Source organism: Capsicum annuum, chromosome 5, assembly GCF_002878395.1.
Source record: "Capsicum annuum cultivar UCD-10X-F1 chromosome 5, UCD10Xv1.1, whole genome shotgun sequence".
Classification (NCBI taxonomy): domain Eukaryota; kingdom Viridiplantae; phylum Streptophyta; class Magnoliopsida; order Solanales; family Solanaceae; genus Capsicum; species Capsicum annuum.
Genome location: NC_061115.1, coordinates 8,078,613 through 8,089,217, shown reverse-complemented (window position 1 = coordinate 8,089,217; position 10,605 = coordinate 8,078,613). Strand labels below are relative to the sequence as shown.

General features: G+C 33.4%; 1 protein-coding gene across 2 annotated transcripts; it reads left to right on the top strand.

The window, feature by feature from the left end:
- The first annotated feature begins 2,367 nt into the window (after positions 1-2,367).
- LOC107870285 lies at positions 2,368-10,345 on the top strand. 2 transcript variants are annotated; one of them, XM_047412474.1, is made up of 6 exons: positions 2,368-2,517; positions 4,800-5,081; positions 7,109-7,760; positions 7,842-8,041; positions 8,129-8,373; positions 8,744-10,345. In XM_047412474.1, the coding sequence occupies exons 2-6, from the start codon at positions 4,813-4,815 to the stop codon at positions 9,535-9,537; spliced, it is 2,160 nt and encodes a 719-aa protein (XP_047268430.1). In that variant the 5' UTR covers positions 2,368-2,517; positions 4,800-4,812; the 3' UTR covers positions 9,538-10,345. The 2 variants fall into 2 exon arrangements, with proteins under 2 accessions (XP_047268430.1, XP_016572246.2); XM_016716760.2 differs by lacking the exon at positions 2,368-2,517 and adding an exon at positions 3,360-3,376.
- The last annotated feature ends 260 nt before the right edge of the window (positions 10,346-10,605 follow it).

Below are 10,605 nucleotides of genomic sequence, written 5' to 3'. Positions count from 1 at the left end.
TGGAAGTATCCGAAGATTGCGACTTTAGAAACTTCCGCTTGTACTTTTGTAAACGAAAAATTAAAAAATTAAAGTGAACACTTTAAGAAATTAAATATATTGAATATTTGAGAATTGAGATTTGAGAGAGTGAAAAATTGTGTGAAAAATGATTTGAAATTGTAGGGTATTTATAGAATTTTTTTGGGGGATTAAAAAATATTTTTTAAAGTTAATTTTTTTTTTTTTTTAATAAATGGGCCCAAACTAACCGTTTGGACCCGAAAACGGCTATATAGCCGTTGGGCCAATGACTAGTTTGGCCCAAAATCTTAATTTTTTTTAACTTTTTTTAAGGTATCTGGGTTAGGCCGGGCTGATTAACCGGCGGACCTGAACCGAGCTTGGTTCGGATCGGATTAACCGGGCCCATTTTAAAAAAATAACCGGTCCAGAACTCGAAATCGGGCCGGATCAAACCGAGCCGGATCAGCCCGGCCCACTTGACACCCTTACGTGCAACTGTACAAGGTAGGCATATTATTGCCTACAGAGCAAAAGTGATGCATATAAAAGGACAAGTATATAAATCAAGTACAGTAGCAAAGAAGTCAGGATGAAAAGAATGAAAAGAAAATAGTAGTAACAACAAATTTTATGATAAAATAAAGTATACAATAAATCCGTATCATATTTAATATTAGCTCATTTTATTCTTTGCTCTAACATATTTGATAACATCATTTACCGTATTGTGTTAAAATAAACTAAATAATTAGTCATATCAATAATCAAAAAGGAAACTTAAGTAAATGTACCTTTCAGTCAACTATTTTATCAACAACATCGCCCTGACATCATTTACAGTATTGTGTTAAAATGAGCTAAATAATAAGTCATACCAATAATCAAAAAGGAAACTTTAGTAAATGTACCCTTCGGTCAACTATTTTACCAACAACATTGCCCTCAAGTATATACTACCTATACACGTTGGCGCTATATATCCTATATATGTTTTGTATAAATATGTATAACCTCGTATACTGTATTCACATTTTGTAAGCTACATGATGAAATGATATCTAGCTGTAAATTTCCTATCAATAATTTATACCCAATAACTTTGAAAACAAATGTTCTTATAAATCTTCAATATCAAAATCTAAAACTTAAAAGTTTTTCTGCAAAGACATCAAAAGTTCAACACCATCTACTTTCAAATTCGTTTTTGTAAATCAACCCATCAAAACTCTTACTAATTTCTTTTATATAATACACTTAACTAATACTTTTCCTTTTATAATGATTATATATAAAATATCAAATAAAAAAATTATTCTTAAAATAGCTCGACAAGATTTTAATGAATCAATTTATATTTTATACTATAAATTTATTAGCCTTTATCAATAAATTAAACTGAATTAATAAATGGACGAATCATTTACCCATCCAAACTTAAGAAATTGGATAAATCATATTTTAATGAGTTAAATTTTGCCATCTCCATTAAAATCTAAAAGAAAACAAAAAAAAATGAAAAAATATTTTTAGATATTTTCCCTCTTTATAATAATTATATATAAAATATCAAATAAAAAACTATTTTTACAAATAGCTCGGCAAGATTTTTAATGAATCAATTTATGTTTTATACTATAAATTTATTAGCCTTTATCAATAAATTAAACTGAATTAATAAATGAACGCATCATTTACCCATCCAAACTTAAGAAATTGGATAAATCATATTTTAATGAGTTGAATTTTGCCATCTCCATTAAAATCTAAAAGAAAATAAAAAAAAATGAAAAAATATTTTTAAATATTTTCCCTCTTTATAATAATTATATATAAAATATCAAATAGAAAACTATTCTGAAAATAGTTCGGCAAGATTTTAATGAATCAATTTATATTTTATACTATAAATTTATTAACCTTTATCAATAAATTAAACTGAATTAATCAATGAACGAATCATTTACCCGTCCAAACTTAAGAAATTGGATAAATCATATTTTTATGATTTAAATTTTGCCATCTCCATTAAAATCTAAAAGAAAACAAAAAAAAATAAAAAAATATTTTTAAATATTTTTCCTCTTTATAATAATTATATATAAAATATCAAATAAAAAACTATTTTTACAAATAGCTCGGCAAGATTTTTAATGAATCAATTTATATTTTATACTAGAAATTTATTAGCCTTTATCAATAAATTAAACTGAATTAATAAATAAACGAATCATTTACCCATTCAAAATTAAGAAATTGGATAAATCATATTTTCGTGAGTTAAATATTGCCACCTTCATTAAAATCTAAAAGAAAACAAAAAAAAAATGAAAAAATATTTTTTAATTAAAAAAATAAAAAATTGATGAATAAGCAAAACCTCCTTCTCCACATTTTCAGCTGCCGCTCTATACCTCACCCTTATTATTACTCCCTCCCTCCCCAACCAAAAATAATTCTTCAAAAAATCATCTTTAATTTTTTTTAATTCTCTACAAGAATTTGTCTTATGGGGTTAGTAAACTTACTCTCTTTATTGGTTCTTTACTGTAAATTTTTTAGTATTTTAATTTTCTTGAAACATTGTTTTTTTGTTCTGAACTTTGCTTATATGTGTTAGTTATTGACCCCCAAGATGTTGAAATAGATGTTTAATGTAAGTATAAGCAGCCCTTTTGAATACTAATTAAAATTGAACTAATATTTTGCGAGTATCTGGTGGGAGGTGACAAGTATCATGTGGAATTAGTGTGAGTATAATAAACCTTTTTCTGTAAATAATCATGGCATCCAGGCCAACTTTCGCGCACCTCGACTAATTTAAATTAAAATAATCATTTGGGGTTTGAGGTTTGATTGTGGTTTATTGGTTTATAGTTGTGACCTTTTTATTGACTCATAATTTTTTTGGTTTCCACTGGAACAAGAATTTCTCTTATGAGGTTAGTAAAAACACAATCTTTTTTGGTTCAATACTGTGAATATTTTAGTATTTTTAATTTTCATGAAACATTGTTTTTCTGTTCTGAACTTTGGTTATGTGAGTTAGTTTTGCTAAAAAGATTGGCTCCATGATGTTGAATTAGTGTAAGTATAATGAACCCTTTTGAATGCTGATTAAAATTCTGTTCTAGCATCGATGGATAGAGTTACCTGATGCTTGTTGCTGGTGGGAGGTATCTCGTGGAATTAGTTAAAGTGTGCGCAAGCTTACCAGGATACCATAGTTATTAAAAAAATACTAATTAAAATTGAACTAATTTTTGGGGTTTGAGGTTTAATTGTGGTTTATTGGTTGATTTGTTTGTTGTTGTGCTTTTTCATTCTCTAGTAGTTCTTTTGTCTCCAAAAGAACAAGAATTTGTCTTATGGGGTTAGTAAAAGTACACTCTTTTTTTTGGTTCTTTACTGTAAATATTTTAGTATTTTATTTTCTAGAAACATTGGTTTTTTGTTCTGTACTTTTGGTGGGGGGGTTGGTTGGTTGGTTGATTTGTTTGTTGTTGTTGTTGTGGTTTTTTGTTCGGTCATATTTTTCTGGTCTCTACAAGAAGAATTTCACTTATGGGGTTAGTAAAAACACAATCTTTTTTGGTTCTTTATTGTAAATATTAATATCTTATTTTCTTGAAACATTGTTTTATTGTTCTGAACTTTGGTTGTATGTGTTAGTTTTGTTAAAAATATTGGCCCAATGATGTTGTAGAGATGTTTAGCTTAAAAATTAGTATAATTATAATGAATCCTTTTGAATACTGATTAAAATGGAGTGGTTTCATGTAGGGTTTTATTGTGGTTTATTGGTTGATTTTTTATTTTGTTCTGTTTTCGGATATAATAAGGGCGGAGTCAGGTAGGGCAGAGGGATTCATCCCCCATCGGCGGAAAACTACACTGTTTATACATTGTTAAAATTATTTTTTATAGGAGATATTGAACCTCTTTTGGCTTCTTGTTTGTTAATTTTTCATACTTTGAATCACCTTAGTGAAATTCTTTGTTCCCCCACTGCTGTATGCTAAATAGAAATGTTCCTAATGTTGCTCTGAGCACTCTCTGTGTAAATACCCTTGTTTCTGCTGTTTGTAAATATTGTTTTTTAGAACATTGTTTTTTTTTCTGAACTCTGGCTATGTGAGAGTATTTGAACTGTTGATGTAATGCTTAAACTGTCAATAATGCTCCAGCTTGAGCTACATCTTCGTCGAGATTATCAATTTTAGTGCCTATAAACTTCCAAATATTTGTCTTTCCATTTGATTTTCCTCTGATGCTTGCCTTAGCGACTGATTTTGTGAAGTCCATTGATACTTACTACAAGTGTAATAGGCTATAAGGAGAATCAGCTTCATATTAAAGCAAGTTTATGCGGATTTTTCATTGATCACGTTGCTGGAAAATCATTTTTAAGAATCAAGATTTCCCAGCCCTCTTTTCACTTACGTTTATCTATAGGTCACTTCCCATGTTCCTCTTATTATATAATTTGGATGGAGGATGCTACTTTTCCTTCTGTCTGTTTAGTACTATGAATTCTAACCACTATGTCATATTCTTCTTTTAGCGGACCCCCAAAATAGTCAGGAATTTGAGGCCTAGATAGTTGAAATGTTCTCTTCTCTTTCTCTAACTCCCGGTTATTGAGTTGGGTGCATTCAGATGAAAATGCATGCTGATTATGTGGTCCAATTGAGGCAGCTAGGCCGTGTTATCTCTTTATAATTGATTTCCTTCTTGAAGTTGATTTTCTGTTGCTATTTTGACCGTCTTAGTAACGTGCCTTAGTAATTATTCAGAATATTTTAGAAGATGGCGATAGTTGAGTCCGTTCTTGATCTCCCCGTGCAAGATCCACCTGGTGAAGACTTCTCAGCATCTGATTTGAGTTGGACCAAGATCGGAAATGAAGAACATCATGATGATGTTTCCCTTATTCCTTATGATCGAGTTGATGCTTTTATCATTGGAGAGTGTTGTAATGTGGAATTCCCAACAAGGTTTCACATTGAGAGGGGAAGGAAAAGAAGCAAAGGCAGTTTAAAGGAGTATAAACATGATGAGTATTTGGAATACAGGATGTAAGTGCTTCAACCATTTCAGAATATATCACTCTACATATTCTTTCATTCTTTTTTTGAAATGATTAGTGTAGGTCATGCTGACCTCTTTTCTTGCTATATTTGTTTTAGCAAATAAGCTATGTACTTGTTTGAATTTTTTATTATTTGATCTTTTGGTGGACTGACTCAGGAATGAATTTTCACGGCAAATAAATCTGAATGTAGAGGATTGTTTGTTAGCGTTTAACTCTTGTTTTTTTTTTTTTTTTTGGTGGGGTGGGGGGGGGGGTGTATAGCTAGAATCAATGAAGTGGAACGTCCTGTTTTAGGACTAAACAAAAGATGAACTTAAAGGGATAACTATGAGGACTTTGCTTAATTTAAATGATGGAGGATGAAGCAATACTTGGTCTTCCTCAGGAACATTTGTGTTGTATTACTAAGTTTAAGCTTCTTAAAATTCACTTTATATAACAGTTTTATATCCGATATATGTTGGTAAATCCTCAATTCATAATCCTGTATCAATCGTTCATGTATTTAGGCGTTGTTGGACCCGAAGTCTAAACAACCCAAAGTCTCTCCTGATCTTAATTCTGGACCTATTTCCTACTTTTAATCTAAAGCGCTGCCATAGTTCACTGATATGCTTCCAAACAACCTATTTTGTGGGCATGGACACTATGTTGGACTGCAAGAATCTTCTTTATTGCCTTATTTAGTGATTATAACTTCTTTCCACAATTCTTCATGGCTTCACCATCATGATTGGTTATCATGAGTCATGACCATTTAAGCAATAAGCTTTTATTCTGCAACTTAATGTTTTTAACATCCAGTCCACCTCCTCGTCCATCTAACTTAACCCAGTGCATCCTCTTTCTGTCTTACATTCACAGGGAGAATATACCCTTTGCAACTGATAGAACAAAAACAAGATTACTACCATTGTAAAGCAAGTCAGGTTCAACCATGTGAAATCTACCTCAAAAGATAGATGTTCTAGTCTGTAGGTTTCTTGATTTAAAAAAAATAATAATAATTATTCTTCTCTATAGGCCTTAGTAAATAAGAAATTTCATGACTTCTATGGAGCTCGAAAGGAGCTGCATTAGCTCTGTTGTGCATCCCATCATTTGCTTAATCAATGTCTTCTTTATAGGAATTTGTCCTTGTGTATATAGTTCTTAACAATCTGGCTTTGTCATTCACGGCTACTTTTAGAATTTCCTAAGTGTAAATTTGTTTTGCTGAAGTTCGTTGTGTGTATATGTTTCTTTCTCTGTCAGCATTCCAGTATGTTTTAAGTTTGAAAATGAATAAAAATAGACAATGACTGGAAAGGCTTCTGCAAGCTTTTTCAGACCTTTGATTTCTGTAGTTTTTTCATCGTCTCCCTTCCTCCCTCCCTCTGTCCCTACTTCCTTCCCTCCTTCCTTCCTTCCGTCCCTCCCTCTCTCTGTCCCACTTTTTTCACAAGGAACAGATTCAAGCTTTCTGCAACTTCAAGTTTGTGCGACTTCTCATTCTTTACTTGTTTCTCGCTTCCTGACCATGGCTACTGTTATGGTAAAGAAGAGAATTAATTCAAAATTCTTAGGTCGCCACTGTTATTCCCTTGGAATACTTACCATTTTGAACCAATAAGCTATTCCTTTGCCCATATTTGTTTACCGACCTTCTACTTTCTAAAGGCAAGACTAGATTAAAGTCATATTTGAACTATAAATTTTTCATTGGCAAAGAATAAAACTCATAATATGTACTATCATAAGAAGGTTTCTAACTTCTTACCACATAAAAATATATAAAACATCTGCTTTAGTGAAATGTTGTGTTGGCTTTTTAGGGACAAAATCATGGGAATAAGGGAGTAAGTTAGCTGTTTGAAAAGTCATGAGATTTCGACATTGTAACGATTGACTCTTATTACAGAATATTGCGGAAAAAACTACTGTTTTTGATAAATTTTGGTATAATAGGAACTTGAAAGCTGAAATTGTTGACGAGTTTCTCCTTCATATCTTATCATGCTGTTATTTCAGGTATTGGTGTTCCTTTGGCCCGGAAAACTATGGAGAAGGTGGTGGTATTTTACCAAGTCGACGATATCGGCTTAACACTCGAAACCGTGCCGCTAGACCCCAGTCCATGAGGGGCTGCACATGTCATTTTATAGTGAAGCGTTTGTATGCCCGCCCATCTCTTGCACTTCTTATATATAACAACAGGCGTCATGTTAACAGATCTGGTTCTGTATGCCACGGGCCACTTGATAGAGATGCTATTGGCCCTGGTGCGAAAAAGATTCCTTACATTTGCAATGAGATTCAACAGCAAACTATGTCTATGATCTATCTTGGCATTCCTGAGGAGAATGTTTTAGCAAAGCATATAGAGGGTATTCAACGCTACTGTGGTTCCGATGCCAAAGTGAATAGCCTTGCTGCTCAGTATGTCCACAAACTTGGCATGATTATTAAAAGATCTACTCATGAGTTGGATCTAGATGATCAAGCTAGCATAAGATTGTGGGTCGACCGCAATAAGAAGTCAGTTTTCTTTTATCAGGATTCATCAGAAAATGATCCATTCATCTTAGGTATCCAAACTGAATGGCAATTACAGCAAATGATTCGTTTTGGGCATCGTAGTCTCATTGCAGCTGATTCAACATTTGGTATAAAGAAACTTAAGGTAATGAAGCAATTGTGTCTCTTCCTTTAAACCTTGACGACATCTTCCATAGCTCTAATTTTCATCTGTGTAAACTGGCAGTATCCTTTGTGCACACTTCTTGTGTTTGACTCAAGACAGCATGCCCTTCCTGTTGCTTGGATCATCACCCGCACAATTGCCAAGCCTGATGTGAGTAAATGGATGAAAGCTCTACATGATCGTGTCCATGCTGTTGATCCAACATGGAAAGTCAACGGTTTTCTAATCGACGATGCTGCAGCAGAAATTGACCCCATAAGGCAAAATTTTTGTAGTCTACCATTTGTCTGTATCTGGTTAGTTACATAGTTCTATAACTAACTTACATGATCTTAATGTCTTTTCAGGGAGATATTTTCATGTCCGGTTCTATTTTCACTTTGGAGGATCCGTAGATCATGGTTGAGAAATATCATCAAGAAATGTAGTAATATTGAGGTTCAAAGAGAGATATTTAAGCGTCTAGGAAACATAGTGTACAGCATTTGGGATGGAAGTGATCTTTTTGTTGCTTTAGAAGAATTTTCTCAAGATTTTGCTGATCAAATGGCCTTCTTGCAGTATTTCAAAGCCACATGGGTGCCTAAATTTGGTTTGATCATCTCTTTGTTCGTTATCTACTTTTGTTACCTTGGAAAGTTTTCCATCACAAAGAAAGAAGAAAAAGACTATAATCTGTCATACAATATAACTCCACTATATAGGCACTCCATTACTTGCATGTTGTTGTTTTTTTTAAGTTTATTTCACCTTACTATATAAAATATATGCATTCCATGATTTACATGTATATATTTTTTTATTTTAGTTTATTTCACCTTACTCTAGACCCCACTTTGTGGGAATACACTGGGTTTGTTGTTGTGTTTATTTCACCTTACTATATAAAAGCATTTGTTCAGAATCATTTTCTATCTTTTGCCAGTATTTGCATTGTAACATTTGTCCTTTTCATAGTACAGAAATGTGGCTTACTACAATGAGGACGTTACCTCTTGCGAGCCAGGAAGCATCTGGTGCAATCGAAGCATATCATGTGAAGCTGAAAGTCAGACTATATGATGATTCACATCTTGGAGCACTCCAGAGGGTTGATTGGTTAGTTCACAAATTGACGACTGAGTTACACTCTAGTTACTGGCTTGACCGATATGCAGATGAGAGTGATTCTTTTCAAAATGTGAAGGCGGAGTATATTGCCACTACTTCTTGGCATAGAGCTCTGCAGATTCCTGACGCTGCTGTAACCTTGGATTCCACGGATAACTCCTTTGCAAAAGTTTTGAGCCAGAAAGACAGCAGTATAGCACGACTAGTTTGGAATCCTGGCTCGGAATTTGCCCATTGTGATTGTGAATGGTCAATGCAAGGAAATCTGTGCAAGCATGTTATTAAAGTCAACATGATATGTGGGAATCTTCAATCTTATCGACCTTCTATGTCATTTCAATCATTCAGTGAGATTCTAGATAGTCTATCAAAAAAACCGGTGGATGATTCAATTGCGATGGATTTGTCAACAGCATGGACGCATCAGATGCTTGATCAAATTCAGAAGCTTGTTGAGCTAAACCAGTCTAATGATATTGGCACCATAGTAAACAATATGCCTTTGAAATGGGTTGCTAGAAAGGGCAGAACTTCAGTTGGCAGGCCATCAGCTCGTGCTCTTCTTCCCTCCAGTACCAACAATAATATAAGTAGTTCTGCTGCTAAAAAGAGTCAAAAGCGGAAGAGATTATCAAGAATATTCTGATTGCTTGTGGAAGACGGACAAATTCCTCCGGAGCTTTGTATGGGTGCTAAACAGCTATCAGCCCCGTCCATTTCATTTGGCAGACGGCTATTCTGCGATTACTTCCTTGATCATACCCCCGTTGGTTAAAACGGCTGTTTTAACCAACATTATGCGGCCACCACTCAGACACTCGATGCCAATCCTTGTGTATCAAGCGATTGACTGGTTTCAAGAACTGATCAGATAAATTTGCTTATCCAGCAAGAAACCTTCCCTACCGGTGAATGTAAAGGCCAGGCTTCGTTGGTGGAGATGCAACGTGATTTTATGGCTACTTCATAAACATATCTGATTGAGTTCACTTCTAGCTTTGAGATGAATAATTTTTTACCTTTGAACTCGGGAGGTTTTCGGCTATACAAACAGATTTGGATGCAGAAATTTTGTCGAAAATGAGCATATCACTATGGATAACTATCTTATTGTTTGAACACACAATTGAGGCTTACAAACATTAGGATGATATACAATGTACATATGCTTGTATATGGATTTTGCTTCAGATTCAGTTGAGGAAACAGCAGGTCTGCTTAGTTGAACACATTGATTTAGACACAGTATTTCTTGGTCTATAATAATATTTCACTATGACGGCCAATTTTTCATGTTATGTTGTATTATATGTTCTCTATAATAACATTTTGCTATAGCAGTCAAAAAAAATCTGAATAAACAACACCATTATAGAGAGATTTGACCATATCTGTGTCCCTTTTGGAACTGGTTCTTTCAATAAAAAAAAAAGATTAAGATTTGGCTTTTGTAACAGTAGCTGAGTTATGTTAGCAGTAGGATTATATTAATCATTGTATTCAAATTTAATGAGATTGTTGTGTCATCGTATTATATTATTTTATTGTAGTTGTTTAGAATGTTTCTCTGTTACTTAACACTTCCGTTTATTCTTTTCCTGAACTACTTTGGATTGTTTTTGCTTGAGTCGAGGGTCTATCGAAAATAACCTCTATCCCTGCGATAACGATAAGGTTTACGTACACTCTACCCTTCGGGTATATTGTATTGTTG